We start from the raw sequence: 20,189 nt of genomic DNA, 5'->3' as shown, positions 1-20,189 counted from the left end.
TTTATTTATTTATTATATGTAAATACACTGTAGCTGTCTTCAGACACTCCAGAAGAGGGAGTCAGATCTCCTTATGGATGGTTGTGAGCCACCATGTGGTGGCTGGGATTTGAACTCCGAACCTTCGGAAGAGCAGTCGGGTGCTCTTACCCACTGAGCCATCTCACCAGCCCCCACTGTGTTTTACATAATGTAAAATGCTGTTCATTCCAGCAGATAAAGGCTGAGTTAGATACTTAGATGTAAAAGTCAGAGGATTTGGGGCTGGAGAGATGACTCAGCAGTTAAGAACACTGACCACTCTTCCGAAGGTCCTGAGTTCAAATCCCAGCAACCACATGGTGGTTCACAACCATCTGTAACAAGATCTGACGCTCTCTTCTGGTGCGTCTGAAGACAGCTACAGTGTACTTACATATAATAAATAAATAAATTAAAAAAAAAAAGTCAGAGGGTTGAATTGACATAAGTCAATTCAAACCAGTAGTTTGTTGTTGTTGCTGTTGTTGTTGTTATTGTTGTTTTCAAGACAGGGTTTCTCTGTGTAGCCCTGGCTGTCCTGGAACTCACTTTGTAGCCCATGCTGGCCTCGAACTCAGAAATCTGCCTGCCTCTGCCTCCCGAGTGCTGGGATTAAAGGCGTGTGCCACCACGCCCGGCTAAACCAGCAGTGTTTTTGTTTTGTTTTTGTCTTTGAGACAGAGTCTCTTTATGTAAACCTGTGTACTCTGGGCTGTAACTTGCCAGAGTCACTTCAGTTTATGTCTGTAAATGTTTGGCTCCTTCTTGAATGTAACTGCAGAACTATGATGATTCTGTACCCCACTGTGCACATAAACACTACACCTGCTTTGTGCCACCATGAAACATGGGCCAATAGACACTTATTCCTAAAGTACTATCTATAAACTTACTAAAGTCGATTGGGACCAGATGAATGTACTGGTACGTTAAAACAGTATCAGACGCTCGGCCTTAGTGCCAACTTCCTTGAAACTCCTGGGTCATGAGAACAAAGTAGCAGAAGAAGCTAATGTGCAGGCTGAAGCTCGAGACAAGAAAGATGAGGCAGAGGTCCAAGTGCAGCCATAAAGCCTGCAAGAGCAGAAGCAAAGGATGCTGAAGGCCAGGACACTGCACATGTTGTTGGACTGTCGATAATAAATCTCAGTGGCCCTTGAAAGTCATCTCACCAAGTTCGCCTGGGAAACTGACTTCCTTTCTTACATCCAAAACAGTCCTGCTGGCCCTCTGCCCTGGACCTTTGGCATTCTGGACTAGTTCTGTTCTCACTTGTGACCAAACAAACAGTATCAGAAACCAAGGCCTGAGAACTTACCAAATGTATCAGACTGAGCCAGAGTCCAACATCCTTACCTTAACCCCATATAGAGGAGCACTCCTAGCCTGGCAGTGAGCAATCCCAGCACTTGGGAGGCAGAAGCAGGCAGAGGCAGGCAGATATCCATGAGTTCGAGGCCAGCCTGGTCTACAGAGTAAGCTCCAAGCTAGCCAGGGCTACAGAGAAAAATCCCCACTCCCCCCAAAACAAACAAAAAACAAAACAAAACAAAAAGAAAAAAGAAAAAAGGAGCAGTCCTCACACTGCAATGGCAGCTGCCCCACTGACCTGGTTTCTTATGATGGGAGTGTGTTTCAAGGGATTGGCAAGACAAGGCCCTCCTGGAGGTCCCCCAGCATTCAGCTCAACTAGGTCTCTGCTGCTATTCATTTCCTTGGTTCATTTGGACCTAGTCCTGGACTTCGTATTCATGGTCCTGTGATCCTGCATTTCAGTTCTGCTTCTGCTTGGTTCAACTCTATGTCTCTCAGCTCTAAAATCTTCAACAACAGCTCTGTGATTAGTTCAGTTAATCTAACAGAACTACCACAGTGCCTATTGGCTCTGTGCCTCTGCCTCCCATTAAGGCCTCTTTGAACTCCTTGAACTATGTTGCAGCCTTTTAAACCTTTTTGTACGGCTTCTCTAACACACACACACACACACACACACACACACACACCCAGTCCTGGCTTGCTTTCTGTTGCTCTGATAAACACCACGACCAAAAACAGAATGGGAGGAAAGCGTTTATTGGTTTCTGGGTTACAATCCATACTGAAAGAAGCCAGGGCAGGAAGCCGTGGCAGGAATGTGGAGGCAGAAACTGGAGCAGCAGCTATGGAGAAGTGCTGCCTACTGGCTTGCCTCTGGCTTGCTCAACTACTTTTACTATACAACCCAGGACCATCTGCCCAGGGATGCTACCACCCATAGTGGGTTAGGCCCTCTATCAACTAACAACCAAGAAAATGCCCCATAGACAAGCTCACAAGCTAGTCCAATGGAGGCCAGTCCTCAGTTGAGGTTCCCTCTTCCCTGTTGTGTCAAGTTGACAGTCAATGCTAGGTCATACACATAGACATAACCACTATATGATATATAATGTATGACCTGAAGGATAGTAATTAAAACTGGATAAAAGAACCTGTTTCAGTTGGCGGTAGCTCAGTTGGTAGAGTGCTTGGCCAGCTTGCAGGAAGCTCCATCCTCAGCACCCAGCAGCATCAGGTGTGATAACACACTGCTCAGGAGGCTGTGTAAACTAAGCTTCCTGGGAATTTATTGTGACTCAATAAGTCCTGCAGTTGTGAAATGACACAATGTGTTCTCTTCTGTAGGGTGCTCAAAAGAAAGGTTTATTTTACTTCAGGTGCTGGGGACCAGAAGAACTCATGCTGTTCAGGTTAACCATCTCAAGTCGCCTAGCACCCTTCACCGAAAAGTATGCTTGCTTCTCCTTACACAGAGCGCAGGCTCAGAGAGGTGCCTAACAAGGGCAATCAAGCCTAAAGACAAGGGACAGAAGCCCTGGGCAGCTTCATTGGGCCGGCTTTTTCTCTCTGTAAGGCTAGCTTACGCTAGGGGGCGCTCGGGCGCAGAGGAGTGCAAACTTGGGGTCGGGTGTACAGTGGACCGGGCTTCCTAAGGGAGCTGAGGGACTGCGACACTGCGCAGGCGCGTGTTCCGTTTCCAAGCGGGTGCGCAAACGCTGAGCAGTGCGCAAGTGTGCGCATGTGCAAGGTTGAAGCGCAATGGCAGGTGTTGGGGTCGAACCGCTGCAGGGGATGGTGCGATTTGGGCTGCTGGTGCTTACTGTGTGTGCTGCGGGTGCCCGTGGGCTCTATTTCCACATCGGCGAGACTGAGAAGCGCTGCTTCATCGAGGAAATACCCGACGAGACCATGGTCATCGGTCAGGGGGCTGAGGGTGGAGAGGCCCTTTGTTTTCAGCTGGCCCTTGGAAGCACTCCTCCTTCCCTGTCAGCTCGACCCCATCCTGAGGGTGCCTTGAGGGCACCAGCTCCCCTGCCCAGTGCCCTGGGGTCACTTGCTGGGGGCTAGGTTGTGACTGTGTGTCTACTCTACAGGCAACTATCGAACTCAGATGTGGGACAAACAGAAAGAGGTGTTCCTGCCATCGACCCCCGGCCTGGGCATGCATGTAGAGGTGAAGGACCCGGACGGCAAGGTAAACCCCCACCACCTCGCTAAAACGGTTCTAGCCGGCGCCAGCTGTCCGTTAATGTCTTTATGGGATGGAAAATACCGCCGTGGTCCTGAGAAAGTCCCCAGGTACCAGGTCCCGCATTTTAAGAGATCGTTGTAAAATTGGGGCTTGATGCGTGTTGCAGGTTGTACTGTCCCGGCAATACGGCTCCGAGGGCCGTTTCACGTTCACGTCCCACACACCCGGTGACCATCAGATTTGTCTGCACTCCAACTCCACCAGAATGGCGCTCTTCGCTGGAGGCAAACTGGTAAGAGGCTCAGCCTTAGAGTTTCTCACTTGATACCAAGGTTGATTTATTGCAGTCTTTTCTTTTTTCTTTTAATTTTGCCTTTCTGGGGGGAGCAAGTGGTTACAGTTAGAACTGGATGTCCTTCTTCCTCATTCAGCCAGAGACTCCATAGCAGTAACCGACGGTGGGTGGCACCCCGTCATTCATCCTGTTTCCTTGTAGCGTGTACACTTGGACATCCAGGTTGGAGAGCATGCCAACAACTACCCCGAGATCGCTGCTAAGGATAAGTTAACAGAGCTACAGCTTCGAGCTCGCCAGTTGCTTGATCAGGTGGAGCAGATCCAGAAGGAGCAGGATTATCAGAGGGTAAGGGACTTGCACTCGGAGGCTGTAATTGACCTTTAAACCCACTGTACAACGTGGCTGCTGGGGACTTCTCTACTCGGGAGTGTGGGAGTTACCAGGCTACATAGGTGAGGTTTGGTTTTGGTTTTCTTTCCTTGATTTCTGTATATGTCTACAGTGCCAGGGTTGAATGTTGGGCAAGCTCTCTACCATTGAGCCACACCTCCAGTCATGTGCGTGTCTGTATTATATATACGTATATAAAATGTATTATATTTCTTATAATGACTATGTTATAAATAAATACATATATATGTATATAAGTTCTAAAAGCCTACACCACTCACTATTTCCAGGTGGTCTCCCATCCAAGTACGAACCAGTCCTGGCTCTGCTTAGCTTCTGAGATCAGATCTCAGGTGTTCAGGATGGTGTGGCTGTAGACCATGTAATATTTTTTTTCTGTTTGTTTGTTATGAAATACATATAAAACGTAACATTTTAACTATGTGTGAGCGTACAGAGCTGTGGCATTGCGTAGATTCGTGTCCCGTTGCCCCCATCACTGCTGTCCATCTGCATCACTTTTCCCTTCCCAGAAACTCTGACCCCATTGAGCACTCCCCTTCCCTTGCTGAGGTTTGGATGCTTGCTTAGCTTGGACGTCTGTGATCCTGATTCTCGGTAAACACCAACTCCCCGTTTCCCATGTTCTGCTGCAGTTCTACTTTTTGCCTATAGTCTTGGTCTTTTTTTGTTTGTTTGTTTGTTTGTTTTTCGAGACAGGGTTTCTCTGTATAGCCCTGGCTGTCCTGGAACTCACTTTGTAGACCAGGCTGGCCTTGAACTCAGAAATCTGCCGGCCTCTGCCTCCCAAGTGGTGGGATTAAAGGCGTGCGCTACCCCTCCCGGCTTGCCTATGGTCTTGATCACTAACTCAGCAACGTAGAATCCTTTTGTGTCTGTCTTAGTTCATTTAGCACAATGTGCCCAGGGTTTATCTGCCTTGTAATTTGTCAGAACTCCTGTTTTTTATATTTATTTATTTTCGCAGTGCTAGAAGTTGAACCTAGGTCATCACACGTGCTGGATAAGGGCTCTGAACCCCATCATGCCCTGAACCTAGGTCATCACACGTGCTGGATAAGGGCTCTGAACCCCATCATGCCCAACCCCTTTAAATATTGTCTTCTTATTGAGGATGTGCATCTGTGTTTGGATGTGTGCACGTGTGTGTGCATGTGTCCTGTGAGCTCAGAAGAGGGCTTCAGAGCTCGAGTTACAGATGGTTTCCAGCTACCTGACATGGGTGCTGAGCAGTGACCTCAGCTCCTCTACAAGAGAAGTAGGAGCTCTTAAACACTGAGTTATCTTTCCATCCTGTAGAACTATCACTGTCTCTCCCAGTCCTTAAGACAGGGTTTCTTTGTGTAGCCTTGACTGTCATGGAACTTGTTCTGTAGACCAGCCTGGCCTGGAATTCAGAGATTGGCTTTCCTCTGCCTCCTGAGTGCTGGAATTAAAGGTGTGCACCACTACCTATAGAATTCTCCTTTTAAGATTGAATAATAGTCTGTTTTATGTATAGACCTCATCTTGTTTTGGGTAGTTATTTCTAAATTGTATGATCCAGTTTAGAGAGGACAGTGTACAATTTAGTAATACCCATTGCTTGCTTGTTTTCCATGGCCTCTTAGTGGAGAAAGCATGATTTCATTCGGAACAGAAATGGTTGTAGAGAATGTTACTTTCCTTCCTGGGGGCAGTCTCAGTGGAAGGACTAGCCTCTGCATGGAATTACAGGTAGTATTCCTGAGGCGTTTGGTCTGAAGTTGTGCGGTCACACCAATGGAGGGCCTTATAATAGCAGGTTCTGTTTTCCTACCCATTCTAATTCTTTGTTCACTGTCCCATGCAGTATCGTGAAGAGCGCTTCCGTCTGACCAGTGAGAGCACCAACCAGAGGGTCCTGTGCTGGTCCATCGCCCAGACTGTCATCCTCATCCTCACTGGCATCTGGCAGATGCGTCACCTCAAGAGCTTCTTTGAGGCCAAGAAGCTAGTGTAGGGATCTTGCCCTATAACCTTCCCCTTTTACCTCAATTATTTGGTAATTTCCCCACCCAGCCCCTCATTCACCTGGAGTTTGAGGAGGAGAGATGAAAAAACTGTGTGTCACTGGTGTCACACTGGCGTCATGGCACTGGCGTCATGGCACTAAACCACTCAGACCAGCTACCTGTGACCCTGGTTCTCCAAGAAGCAGACGTTGGTCTAAGCCTTCAAGATCTGCCTTAGGGTTTGGGAGAAGTTGGAATTAACCCAAGGTCAAGTCCTTTCTTTTGCCTCCTCCGTTTTTGAAGAGATGACCAAATGCACTTGTGTTTTCTGTTTGTTGCTTGTTGAGTAAGCAGCTGGCATGCCTGTGGAGGAGGAGGCCTTGCCTCAACGGTCCTGGGTCAGTCCCGAGTTCTCCCAATGGCTTTGTGAATGTAAATAAGGGCAGTTCGGGGCCCTGAAGGAGTGAGATGTTTTTCTATATTTTAGAACTATTTTTGGATAAATTATATATTTTCCTTCCTGATTGAATCATCATCACTGCCTGTAACTAGCGAAAACCACCAGTCCAGACCTTATCCATTCTACTCATTCACAGTTTTAATAACTTCCATGCAGTGATTTCGGCACTCTGGGGCCAGACAGCAGCTCCCTGTCAGACGGCCAACAAGAGTTCTCTGGAATCCTTGTGAGTCCGTTCCCACAGGCTCACAGTGTCAGGAGAGGGTGGCAGATCCTCAAGTTTGAAGGTTCGTTTTTTTGTTGGAACTCCGTATGTAGACTAGCCTAGCCTCAGACCCACCGTGTGTACGCCTACCAAATGTTGTGATGAAAGAGGCAGGCGCCGCACCTGGTAAATATTTCCTTCAAGGGAACCGGAGTTTGGTTCTTTATGCAAAGTTTTTCCCAATGAAATAAAACATAGTTAACTGTGTTTGATGTGAAATAATAGATTGTGGGTAGAGGTGAGGCCAAAAAAAGGTTGTGGGGTGGGGGAAAGAAGCTTGCCGCCTTGACTGCCTACCTTTGGAGAAAACCTGGAGTGGACTTGAGTGGGCATTCGTGCTAAGTCACCCTCATCGGTAAGATACTGCAAAGGACCAACAACAACAACAACAACAACAGGTTGGTGTTGGCTCCTGAACAGTAAACCGCTCTGACTGAGCTTCAGTCGGTCGCCCTCTTCTGTACGAGCCTCATGCAATTAGTTGCCCCTTCATGATATTTTATTTCATAATTTTATTATATATTTATTTGGAATATTTATTAAATTTCTTTTTCTGACTTATAGAACTAAACTCTCCATTTGTTTTTGTTTTTTTTTAATTTTTTGTGTGTAGGTACTCTACCATATATGCAAACATATTTTACACTTGGAGTATATGCAATTTTTTTTATTTTTATTTTTTTTTAGTTTGTAAAGAGGAAGGCAAAAAAGTGAAAAAAAGATTCTATATATCCCTCCTATTTTTATTCTGGATGGAAATTAACTTAACCACTGGAAAACTTCCTCAGGTACTTAAAATACCTTTGTAGTTTTCTTCAGGTTAAAGTTAGTATTAGAAGTTAGATGTCAGAATTATTTTGTTTTTAGGTTATTGAGACAAGGTATTTATTATAGCTTTGGTGTAAACCAGTCTGGCCTTGAACTCACAGAAATCCACCTGCCTCTGCCTCTAAAGTGCTGGGATTAAAGGCGTGTGTCATCACTGCCCAGCAACATGAGGCTCTTGAGAAGAGACACTTTTCTGTTCTGATGTCTCAAGAATTCTAGCCAGCAAAGTAGACTGGACCTGAGAGAGTGAGAGGCTAGAAAAGGCCAGGCCAGGCATCGATGGATTTGTCCACAATAAACACATTGGAGCACCAAGCTCTGAACAAGCAAGTTTCTTTCCTGTTGATCCCTTTCCACCGCACCCCCTATCCCCACCTTGGAAACAAACAGATTTCTGGCAGCATTCAATTATGGCCAGATGCAGTTGTGTATGTGAGGGATATGGTAGGTAGGAAACTGACTGCCCCAAAGGTATCTCCATCCTAACTCCTGAAACTTGTGAATGCCATTCAACATGGCCAAGATTGCTGACCAGATAACTTTAAAGTAGGGAGTTAGTCTAGATCAGTTCTCAACTTGTAGGCCATGACCCCTTTAGGCGTCAAATAACCCTTTCACAGGGTCCACCTAAGACCAGCAGAAAAGACACATTTACATCATGATTCATAAGAGTAGCAAAATTACAGTTGTGAACTAGCAAAAATGATGTTATGGATGGGGTCACTTCAGTGTGAGGAACTGTATTAAAGGGTAGCAGCATTGGGAAGGTTGAGAAGCACTGATCTAGATCATCAGTTTGAGCTCACTGCAGTCACAGGTGCCAGAGTCCAGCTTTTTGCAGTTAGGCTTCTAGCCCCACCTTAAGTCTCCCCCTTTTCCTCTCCTTTGCTGCTGATTGAGACTCTAAGGCATCATGCTTGCTAGGGAAGTGCTCTACATTGATCCGGTTGCCCACTTAATGACCCCTTTTATTGGTCTTTCCTTCAGCTCAGCCACTCCTGTTGTCAGGAGGACTTTCCCTTTCTTAATAGGTGGTCACTATAAGACCCTGTTGGTAAATGTTTTTAGTCCCCACCAATCTCTTTTCTATTATTGCCCTAACAATAGTTATCAGAATGGCTTAATAACAAACTTTTAGCTTTAGGAGACCAGACATGGTGACATTCAGGCAAGCTGTTTTATTAGAGTGGCAAGGTGAAGGAAAGATGTAACTGCGCGGGAGGGAGCAGAGTTCTTTTAAGGTCTCTTGTAAAGAAAGTGATTGGGGAAGAGGGGCAGCGCCCAGAAGAAATGGGCCTAAGGTCCACTGACACTTTTTTGGCTTTAGGTGTTTTAAGAGGTCCCAAGGAAGGGTGGTAGTGCACGCCTTTAATTCCAGCACTAGGGAGGCTAAGTCAAACCAGTCTGGTCTACCTACCAAGTTCCAGGCCAGCCACTACATAATGAGGCCATGTCTCAAAAAAACCAATCAATCAATCTTCCCCAGGCAGTGATGGCACATGCCTTTAATCTCAGCATTTGGGAGGCAGAGGCAGGCGGATTTCTGAGTTTGAAGCCAGCCTCGTCTATAGAGTGAGTTCCAGGACAGCCAGGGCCACACAGAGAAACCCTGTCTTGAAAAAAAACAAAATAAATAAAAAAACAGAAGAAAAAGTCCTAAGGACATTCCCTGGTAAGGAATTCTGAAAGAATGGGCCTTATTAACATGTGTAACAAAGTCTGATTTTGGTTTTCTGGGAAAGATGGTCCCAGGAAGGGTTCGAGTCAACTTGGCTTTTCTTCTAAGAGCTGTTAAGGATTGTAGCGCGTGTTGGCAGTATTTGTGAAAATCTTCATAGTAGCTGAAGGCCTGATTTAACATTTACCTTAGGTTAGCAACTTGTGCCGCGATTTCTGCCCAGTGAGATTTGCCTCTGGTGACCCACAGAACCCTAATTCCTTTGCGCATGTGCCTAAGTGGCGGCTGCCTCCCTTTAGCCAAAACGCGGTAGATCCCAACCATAACTTAGCAAAGCCCTGCCCATGTCACTCTGTGGGTCAGGGAAGGCTGGGGCGCCAGAGAAGAGGCACCCACATTTCGGAGGGCGTTCAAGGGTCAGCATTGCGGAACGTTCCTGCGCAGAGCCAGCACAAATTGGTAGCAACGTCGGACATCGAGGAGAAAGAACTTCCAGGAAGTGACGTACCTTCCAGAGCTGATTAGTTGTTGGTTTGTCCCGCCCTTCGCGTGCGCACTGTCAGCGTGGAGTCACGCCATGGAGGACCAAGAAGCGCTGGGTTTTGAACACATGGGCCTGGATCCCCGGCTCCTGCAGGTATGGGGTAGGCTGTGGAGCTGCTACCCGGTGTGCCGCTGCACTCCGCGCCGCTTGAGCTGCGTCCTCTTCCTTCTTAGGCTGTCACCGATTTGGGCTGGTCGCGACCTACGTTGATCCAGGAAAAGGCCATTCCTCTGGCGCTGGAGGGGAAGGACCTCCTGGCCCGCGCCCGCACAGGCTCCGGGAAGACCGCAGCTTATGCTATTCCGATGCTTCAGTCGCTTCTCCACAAGAAGGCGGTGGGTAGCGAGAGGAGCAGTGAGTATGAGGCAGGAAGCTCCAAAAGAGTAGGGAATGAAGTGCCCGACTGTGCCAAGGTTCCTCCTATAGGTCCTGTGGTAGTGTTAGGCGGCCCATAGAGAACTTGGTCAATTTGTAGCTTAATCTCTGAGCTGGAGTTCAGGTTACTAGGCTCTCAACCCAGACCTTGGTGCCACGACCGCCATCCTGTTGTAATTTTGAGTAACTTTTTATCTAGAGGGGGGCTCATCAGCTCCGTAGTACGTTAAGTGATTTCAGCAAGTTCTAAATTTGAGTGCCTGGGAAAGCTCTGCCCCCTGTGCTGTGAGGTGGGCAGAATTAAGAGTTTATCAGGACACAGCTAGGTGATTGTGTACATGGTTCTGACTGTTTGGGCGGACCCAGTACTTTGAACGGTCTTGAATTGGTGCTCTTACAGACAGGTCCTGTAATGGAGCAGGCTGTGAGAGGCCTTGTTCTTGTTCCTACCAAGGAGCTGGCACGGCAGGCCCAGGCCATGATCCAGCAACTGGCTGCCTACTGTGCTCGGGACGTGCGAGTGGCTAATGTCTCAGCTGCGGAAGACTCGGCTTCTCAGAGGTGGGTGAGACCTGCAGGCCTCCAAAGGGAGAACGCATTGCAAATGTGTGCCTTTGGTGCCGTGAGTGGCAGGGCAGGGCAGGTCTGCCAGGGTGAGGGTCTGGCTGCTAAATCCTTGCCACCCAAAACTTGCCACCTGCAGAGCTGTGTTGATGGAGAAGCCAGATGTGGTGGTGGGAACCCCATCCCGAGTATTAAGCCACTTGCAGCAGAACAGCTTGAAACTCCGGGACTCCCTAGAGCTGCTGGTGGTAGATGAAGCTGACCTTCTTTTTTCCTTTGGCTTTGAGGATGAACTCAAGAGTCTTCTCTGGTAAGGAAGAAACAGAAGTGGCTCCTAGACCTGCAAGGGTCCGGACTTGGGACTGGAGTGGGATAGGTGGAGCCTGATCAAGCCCTGTTCTTTGTTTCAGTCACTTGCCTCGGATTTACCAGGCTTTCCTCATGTCGGCCACTTTCAATGACGACGTACAGACTCTGAAGGAGCTGGTACTGCATAACCCGGTGAGTGGGGCATCTGGGACTGAGACACACGTCTCCGAACTTGTTGATCCTTCTCAGGCGCTTGCGGAGGGACGATTTTTGTTAGGTATGTCTTTCCTAATTCCTAATCACTGAAAGGAAGTCACTTGAAGTCATTATATATTTATAGCTTTCCCTAGTCCAAACTGTGCTTTGCTTGCAAGTCACTTGGGGTTACGTTTTCAAAGGGAGCCAAATTCTAAGACCAGAGTTCTCCTTGTGTACATTTCAGTCTTCAGAACCATTGTGCAGGCCTTCTACTCTGGATCCTGTCTCCTCCCAATGTTTGTCTTGTGCTGTACACTGATGCTGTATGTATAGTTTGTTTCTAATACCACAATAGTTAGGGTACTTTGAGTTCTTAGGTTACAGCCCTGAGGTGGGGTGGGGAATGGGGCAGTGGCTCACACACCAAAAACCCTTAAAGACACGTTCTGTCCTGCACTAATGTAGTTGCTTTGGTTGGTGAGGCAGTGTCCACAGAACCACTTCTCTTTCCTTATCACAGGTCTGTCCTCTTCTTAGGTTACCCTCAAGTTACAGGAGTCCCAGCTGCCGGGGCCAGACCAGCTCCAGCAATTTCAGGTGGTCTGTGAGACAGAAGAAGACAAGTTCTTGCTGCTGTATGCCCTGCTCAAGCTGTCACTGATTCGGGGCAAAGCCTTGCTCTTTGTCAATACTCTAGAGAGGGGTTACCGGCTCCGTCTTTTCCTGGAACAGTTCAGCATTCCTTCCTGCGTGCTCAACGGAGAACTCCCACTGCGCTCCAGGTCTGCTGTGTCTGTCGTGATAAAGATAAGCTGAGAAGAAACATGGAAGGAGAACCCAGTTGGTTCTTTCCCTTTTTACGAGATGGGTTTTATGCTGTATTTGTAGTCCAAGTTAGCCTTGAACTTAGAGCACTCCTCAGATTTCTAAGTGCTGAGATTAAATTTGGGGGCTGCCTCACACAGCTGGTCTTATATTTTCTCTCCTCCCATCTCTTTGCAGTGTGAGGGATTGAGCCCAGAGCCTTGTTCTTGCTGGATAAGCACTCAACCACTGAGTTATACACCTAGATCCCTTTTCTGTTCTGTAACCACTTGCTAGGAGCTTGCCTCTCAGTATGATGACAACTCTGAAATACTTAGCTGCTGCTCCATTAAGGAAGAAGGGAAGGAAGGAAGGAAAATTATGAGTGTAGGTGTTTTATTGCCTGTGTGGTTTATGTGTCCCACGTGCGTAGCTGATGCATATAGAGGCCATAAAGGGTATTGGATCCCCTGACATTGGAGTTACAGAGTATTAGCTGCCATGTGGGTGCTGGGACTAGAAACTGGGTCCTCTGGAGAGCAGTAGTGCATTTAGTCCTTGAGCCATCTCTCCAGGTCAGTGCTGTAGTTTTCAGCTGAGGAAGCTGAGGCACAGATCTGAAGATGATAAAGGAGGTAAAGAGAGAGTAGGGAAGGATGATGGTTAGGATGATCAGGCTGATCATTCCCCTTGGATTGCAGGTGCCACATCATCTCACAGTTCAACCAAGGCTTGTATGATTGCGTCATAGCGACAGATGCTGAAATCTTAGGATCCCAAGTCAAAGGCAAACGTCGAGGGCGCGGGTCCAAAGGAGACAAGTGAGTCCACGGTTCTCTTTTCTCATCATTCCCCCAAGAGGACTGTTTTCAGCCTCTGTAAGACTGAAGCCAAAGTGCATAGAGTGAATGAGTTGCCAGACATTCTCGATGGTTATATCTGGCAGTCCTACGGGCCCTTGCTTAGCTTCCTGGGCAGACATAGAGACAAGTAGGGCAGTAGAGGGCGATGCCCACATGTGCAGCACAGTGTCAGGGTCCCAGAGGTGGTTTATGGGCCAGTATGTTCTGCTATTGCCCAGGGCTAAGGTCAGGGCACAGGTTTGCCTGCATGTCAGAACTCCAGTCCACCCTCCAACACCCCAGCTCCTGGAATGATTCTAATGTCCAACAGTTTGGAGGTCTTTCAGCTTTGCTTAGAGGAGATGGCTTAGAGATATATGTGAGAACACATTCTCAGAGGGTGAGTATCTGTCTGATACCAGGTTATTTTTTCAGGGCCTCTGATCCAGAGTCAGGTGTGGCCCGGGGCATAGACTTCCACCACGTGTCTGCGGTCCTCAATTTTGACCTTCCTCCCACCGCAGAGGCCTATGTCCATCGAGCTGGCAGGTAGGAGGATGGGGCGTGGGGCAAGCTGGGGTGTGCGGAAGGACAAATCCTGCGGGCTAGTGATACACGCTTGATCTTCTCCCTCTGCAGGACAGCTCGAGCCAACAACCCAGGCATAGTTCTGACCTTTGTGTTGCCCGCGGAACAGCCTTCCTTGGGGAAGATTGAGGACCTTTTGAGTGGAGGTAAGAGCCTGGGCTATCTGGGCTATGACTGTGAGTCTAGGAGCTGGGCTTCTCCCAGCTCACCTGACAAGCAACTCCAGCGTCTAGTATGGTACTGCACATCTGTCATTGCAGAGCACGGGGGTGAGACAGGATGGCTGACTGACAGTTTATGAGGCTAGGCTGGGATACATAGTAAGAACTTTTTTTTTTTTTTTTTTTTTTTTGCTATTTTTAAATCAAAGAATGGGGCTTGAGAGGTTGATCTGTGGCTGAACACTTGCTGCTCTTTCCTGTTTTTAAGATAAATGTATGTATGAATGTATGTGTGTATGTCTGTATGTGAGTATGAATGTATGTATGTGAGTATGAATATATGTATTGTATGTATGTATGAATGTATGTATGTGAGTATGTATGCATGCACGTATGTATGTGAGTGTATGTATGTGTGTATGTATGTATGCATGTATGTATGTATGTGAGTACACTGTCGCTGTCTTCAGACACACCAGAAGAGGGCATTGGATCCCATTACAGATGGTTGTGAGCCACCATGTGGGTGCTGAGAATTGAACTCAGGACCTCTGGAAGAGCAGTCTTAACCTCTGAGCTATCTCTTCAGCCCCACTTGCTGTTCTTTTAGAGGACTCAGGTTTAGTTCCTAGCACCCGTTTGACAGTTGACAGACATCTGTAACTCTAGCACCCTCTTGGCATCTGCAGGCACCAGGCATGTACGCAGTACACATATGTGCATACAGGCAAAACACAAAAAAAGTAAAATAAATCTTTTTCTAAATCCAAGACGAATGAGAGGAGGAAGCCTTATATATAGCAGGCTCCCAGCATTGGAGCCTGAGGTGGGAAGAGAGTTCTAGGTCAGCCCAGGTTACATAGCTAGTTGGAGGCCACCCCGGGTTATATAATGAGGCCCTGTGTAAAATGCTGAGAAATCCGAAGTGATGGCAGACTCCTACCACTGTCCATTATCATTTTTCCCAGTGACAGACACTGTGTCCTTTCATATAGTGACTAAAGTAATATTCTATCATGTTCACTGACTGCTTCATAGTCAGGAGTTAATTAGATACTCTGCTCTGTTTGGACTCAGTTGCTTTGAGTGGGTGAAGTGTGCCCTGTCTGCAGGCAGCAGCCATCATCATGAGGGGTCTTATGGGTGGTGGGTTGTGAGCCTGAGGCTATGATGGCACATCGGGCTGAAGCACACACCCCTAACCTAAGTGTTTTGGGAGCTGCTTTTAGACTCAAAGATAGTGATGCTGAGTAGCGTCTCATGGTCCAGCGTCATTTCAGAGAAGAGGAGCAGGAGGCTGCCGGGGAAGGCCTTACATGGGCCCTCCCCTCAACCTTCACAACTGCCTTCTCCCCAGAGGGCGAGGCCCCCATCCTGCTTCCATACCAGTTCCAGATGGAGGAGATTGAAAACTTTCGCTATCGCTGCAGGGTAAGCTTGACAAAGGTGGGGAGGAGGGACGTTGTGGAGTGGGCTGTGACCCAGGGATTATACCCCATCGCTGAACACGCAGGTCTAAGGCCGTCTCACCCCTGGTCTACCCACAGGATGCCATGCGCTCAGTGACCAAGCAGGCCATTCGAGAGGCAAGACTGAAGGAGATCAAGGAGGAGCTTCTACACTCAGAGAAGCTCAAGGTGAGAGCTAGCTTTGAGCTATCATTTTGGGCAGCTGAGTAATGAGCTCTGAGTAGTGAGAAGCAGACAGCTGAATGGTTTGCTGGCCTTTGGCACAGAGAGGCAGGAAACCAGTTGAAAGGCAGCTGTTTTGCTGGGAGGGTGGTAGACACACTTCACAGTGTGCACTCGGTTAATTATAAATAGCATACATAGTGTATGTGTAAACAACATTATTGGGAATACTATTAGAATCATTACAACATTATTTGGAAGCCCCGCAAGGTCCATACTAGGGTTCTTAGAATGTATAAGCCATACCTAGATGTTACAAAGACATGGAAAAGAGTGGAGAGGCTGTTGGTGTTGATGAAGAACAGTCTGTAAGAAGATAATAAGCTTAAGTGATTGAGAGTGCCTATGTTTGTGTCTTAGAGAAGTAAACAGACATGTCCTTGTACCCATTTTGGAGACTCAGTAGTCTAGCATCAGTGAGTGAATAAAGGCTCTTAACTGCCCCACATTGTGAAACTCTGGCGTGTGAGAAGGGACCACATTCCAAAGCCTCCAGAGTAGACAGATTTCCTGGAGGTAGCATTATCTGGCTGTGCTACAGCATGCCGTTCCTTACTTGGCCAGCAGAGGGCAACTGTGCAAGCCATGAGAAGCCTGTCCTGGTTTGTCCTAGGCTGTTGCTGTCAAGGAGGAAGAACAACAAAGTGGTAGGCAGACTTACTTCACTGTGACACTTTTTTTGTGCATCTTAAATCTTGTGCTCTCTGTCTGTCAGACATACTTTGAGGACAACCCCAGAGACCTTCAACTACTTCGTCATGATCTGCCCTTGCACCCGGCAGTGGTGAAACCTCATTTGGGCCATGTCCCTGACTATTTGGGTGAGTGTGGCTGAGTGTCAGGAGACTGGAGGACAGAGCCTCACTCTTGGCCATCTTCCACCTGCTCCTGTGCTTGGTGCTGGGACAGCTTGTGTGTGAGAGCACTAGAGACCAGGAAGCTCAGAGTTTGTGAGCACGAGCAACCATGCTCCATGCACCAGCTCGTGCAGATGTGTTCCACCCGTCTATCTCATCATAACTGGGTTGCATTGTGGAGATGAGGGAACTGGTTGTGCAGAGTTGGTGGCATATTCCAGGGTCTGGCTGAGTAGGAAAATGAGCCAGTGACTGGCTTCCCGTGTTCTCAAGATGCTGAGCACATTTGAGGGAGAGTCCTGGACTCAGGACCCTTGTGCTGGGGAATACTCTAGATTGGCAGGCACCAAGTTGAAACCAGTGTGGTTTGAGGGTAGGAGCAGGTGAGGGGGGCACACGGTGCTGAGGGAGGGAGGGTATCTGTTCAAGCTAGCTGGTCCTTCGCAACTCAGGAAGGCTCTGGGCTTTCCCTTTGGATGTGTAGTGTGGGGTAGTTTTGGCAGTGAGTATCCTTGCCTTCCATGCTTACAATAAACAAAGAGTTGATGAGACGGTGGCTGGCCAGTTAGCGTGGGCTCTCCATCATTCCTGACCCTGCCTGCTTATAATGGAGTCAGTTTGCTAATGTGATGTTGCTGCTTTGGAAGTGATAGAAGGGCTGGGCAGTTGTGGTACACGCCTTTAATGCTAACAACCAGGAGGCAGAGACGGGCAGATCTTTGTGAGTTTGAGGCCAACCTGGTCTACAGATGGAGTTCTACAGCCACGAGGGCTATGTAGAAAAACCCTGTCTCAAAAAACCAAAACAGGGCCGGGCGTGGTGGCGCACGCCTTTAATCCCAGCACTTGGGAGGCAGAGGCAGGCGGATTTCTGAGTTCGAGGCCAGCCTGGGCTACAGAGTGAGTTCCAGGACAGCCACGACTACACAGAGAAACCCTGTCTCGAAAAACCAAAAAAAAAAAAAAAAAAAAAAAAAAAAAAAAAAAAAAACCAAAACAAAACAGGTAACAGGAAGGTATGGGAGAGACATACCAGGGCAGACAAGGTGTGAGTGTGAAAGGGCCCAGGAAAGATGACACCAGAGCTAGGGCTGCAGGCAGGCTCCTAAGGGATAGTGAGCTAGAGAAGACCCCACCCTTGGTCTGTGTCAGAAATGCTAGGAGGCTCCCTTTGGCCTAAAGCACCTACTAAGAGCAAAGTCACTCACTAAGAGTGAGCCAGGAAGTTTGCAAGACCCGGGAAGGTCTGACATGTTAGATGTGGCCTATCCTGTTGAGGTGCGTGCTCTGAGGCTGGGCCCAAGATCTTGTGAAGTTGGGGTGGAATACAGAGGGAAGGGAAGGAGCAGTAATAGAGAATTTGCAGTTCAGGAGCAGCACAAAAGGAGCCCACTCTCTGACTTCTCTCTTTTTAAATGCCTCATCCTTGTAGGCGTTTCTTCCCTCCCTCCCTTCCTTTCACTGTGCTGTGTACACACTCTGCTATGAATATGCCATAGCTTCTCTTGTTATGTGTCCTTTGCATTAAATGTAATCACTACAGACATGGTTTAGACAGTGGGAGCCTATGGAACTAACTTTAATCTTCTGTCTGTACACATATAACAAATAATTGAGTATTGGATACTCTTCCCTTCAGCCCCCTGCCCCCGACCCTGACTTTAGGGGTTTTTGTTGTTGTTGTTTTGTTTTTTAAGATTTATTTATTATATGTAATACACTGTAGCTGTTTTCAGACACTCCAGAAGAGGGCACCAGATCCCATTACAGATGGTTGTGAACCACCATGTGGTTGCTGGGATTTGAACTCAGGATCTTCAGAAGAGCAGTCATTGCTCTTAACTGCTGAGCCATCTCTCCAGCCCCACTTTATGGTTTTTTGAGACAGGGTTTCTCTGTGTAGCTCTGGCTGTTCTGGAACTCACTCTGTAGACCAGGCTGGCCTTGAACTCAAACCCTCCTGCCTCTGCCTCCTGATTACTGGGATTAAATGTGTGCACCACTGAATTGGAGTCTGTGCTGTAACTGTACAGGGTAATGCTGAGAAGGGAGTGGGCCAGCACTGAAAGCCAGGTCTCATGGGATAGAGAGAACTGTGTAGCTGAAGGTTAGAAGTAGGGGTGAGGCTATCCCTGAGGCCCAGCATCTCTTCCAGTTCCTGCTGCTCTTCGTGGCCTTGTGCATCCTCGAAAGAAACGGAGAAAGATGCCCTTCTCTAAGAAGGCTAAGGTACGTCTCCCTCGATGCCTGGCATAGAAGCAGTGCTCCTTTCCACCATGCCCTGCATCTTCAGCAACTGAGGGAGAGATGGGTCTCCCAGGAACGGGGGGTGGGGGGTGGGTTTGTGGTATTCGCACAGCAGCCTGAAGGCCCTGTGTCTGCCCACAGTGGCCTCCCTCACATCTGCAGCTGCTAACAGTTCTGGCTTGTGGCACAGGGATTTGGTCAGGTGTCAGCACTGCTCATGTCTGTTGGGACCATCTGACTGATTCCTCAAACTAACTTTCCTCTTCTGCTCTTGTAGAAGGTGAAGGCCCAGAACCCACTGCGTGACTTTAAGCACAGGGGAAAGAAAACTAAGCCCGCAGCAAAGCCTTCTTGAGGTTGCCTGAGCCTGAGGACACTGAATTGGGCATCCTGGCCTGGATGGAGTGGGCTTTCCGCTCTGTTTGTGGGCACAATTCTGGTGCTCAGTGTGTGGACAGACTGTACTTTGAGGAAGCAGCTTTGGACACCCCATCTCCTTGGTACTGCTGGGCTGCCATTTTGTCCATTAGCAGAATAAAGATTCCAGCTACCCCGGGCTGTGACCCTCTGGAATGTGGGAAAAGATTGCTTTCCCAAATCTCCAGAGTTGACAGAAAAGGTGGTGTTGTCTGGCTCTGCTGCTGCAAGCCAAGGCCAGGTGTCCTGGTTCTGCCAGTCCAGTGGTGGGCTGTGACTGACCCAGAGCCCTGTATCTAGTTCCTGCAGTTCTACCGACCCAGATCAGCAGACCGAAGGGCTTGTATTCTTCTAAGTCAGGGCATTCCTGACCATAAGCCCCTGGATCTCCCCAGCATATGCATGTTCACATTCAGAGGAAAACATCACTAAGCCCTGGGAGCCAAGGCAACTAGCGTCCCTTCTTGGATGGAAGACAGTCTGTGTGTTTGTTTCAGAAGCACAAGTGGTAATATAAGGAATGCACACCTACGAGACTCCTCCTCAATGTCGCAACCTGAGCACTGGCTACGGGGGGCTTCAGAGGAGGTGATTCTCTGCATCCTCACTCAGCATCCTCCTACCTATCCTGTATACCAGTTACTCTCTGGCTGTCTGCTTGTCACTTGCTTATCCGGCATTGGAAGGCCAGGCTGGGGTAGAAGAGAGAAGTCAAACCTGAAGTGCAGCTTTGGTTCTAGTCAGGGGGTGTGGCTGGAGGGACAGGGTGAGGCTTGGGGTTTCTGTGTCTTAACTCCAAGGGTCTCCAGGATGCTGGAATGTGTAGCCTGGGAAGACGGGGATTGTCAGGTAGATTGGTAGATGTGTTTCAGAGCCTCGAAGCCCACAGTGTCGTCTGTCCTGTGCTCAGTTGTAGTGAGAAAAAGATGAAGAGCAGCCCTGGGAGCCGGGAAGATGGTTTGTAGATAAATGTTTGCTGTGCAAGTAGTGAGGGCCTGGGTGTGCTTCCTCCACACCCAGGGAAAGGCAGAGTGGCAGTCTGCATCTCCAACACCATTGTGTGCCTTTATGCAGGGAGGGAGTGCAAAAGGGGCTTGCTGGCTAGGCAGTGTAGACAAAACAGGACGCTCTAGGTTCAGGGATCCTAAAA

The 20,189-nt window shown here is 48.3% G+C and overlaps 2 protein-coding genes across 3 annotated transcripts; both read left to right on the top strand.

The window, feature by feature from the left end:
* Positions 1–3,042: 3,042 nt before the first annotated feature.
* Tmed4 (transmembrane p24 trafficking protein 4) lies at positions 3,043–7,143 on the top strand. The gene is made up of 5 exons (XM_021176335.1): positions 3,043–3,256; positions 3,432–3,532; positions 3,696–3,821; positions 4,026–4,172; positions 6,070–7,143. The coding sequence occupies exons 1-5, from the start codon at positions 3,097–3,099 to the stop codon at positions 6,217–6,219; spliced, it is 684 nt and encodes a 227-aa protein (XP_021031994.1). The 5' UTR covers positions 3,043–3,096; the 3' UTR covers positions 6,220–7,143.
* A 2,831-nt stretch (positions 7,144–9,974) lies between these two features.
* Positions 9,975–19,240, top strand: Ddx56 (DEAD-box helicase 56). 2 transcript variants are annotated; one of them, XM_021176105.1, is made up of 14 exons: positions 9,975–10,079; positions 10,160–10,321; positions 10,762–10,922; positions 11,065–11,235; positions 11,336–11,426; positions 11,970–12,214; positions 12,938–13,057; positions 13,514–13,627; positions 13,718–13,812; positions 15,185–15,258; positions 15,375–15,464; positions 16,234–16,339; positions 18,531–18,604; positions 18,900–19,240. In XM_021176105.1, exons 1-14 carry the CDS (start codon positions 10,020–10,022, stop codon positions 18,975–18,977), a joined length of 1,641 nt encoding a protein of 546 aa, XP_021031764.1. In that variant the 5' UTR covers positions 9,975–10,019; the 3' UTR covers positions 18,978–19,240. The 2 variants fall into 2 exon arrangements, with proteins under 2 accessions (XP_021031764.1, XP_029339941.1); XM_029484081.1 differs by having other exon boundaries at positions 9,985–10,079; positions 10,816–10,922.
* The last annotated feature ends 949 nt before the right edge of the window (positions 19,241–20,189 follow it).

The sequence above is a fragment of the Mus caroli genome, chromosome 11, assembly GCF_900094665.2.
Source record: "Mus caroli chromosome 11, CAROLI_EIJ_v1.1, whole genome shotgun sequence".
NCBI classification, from domain to species: domain Eukaryota; kingdom Metazoa; phylum Chordata; class Mammalia; order Rodentia; family Muridae; genus Mus; species Mus caroli.
This window is presented reverse-complemented; position numbering and strand designations above follow the sequence as displayed.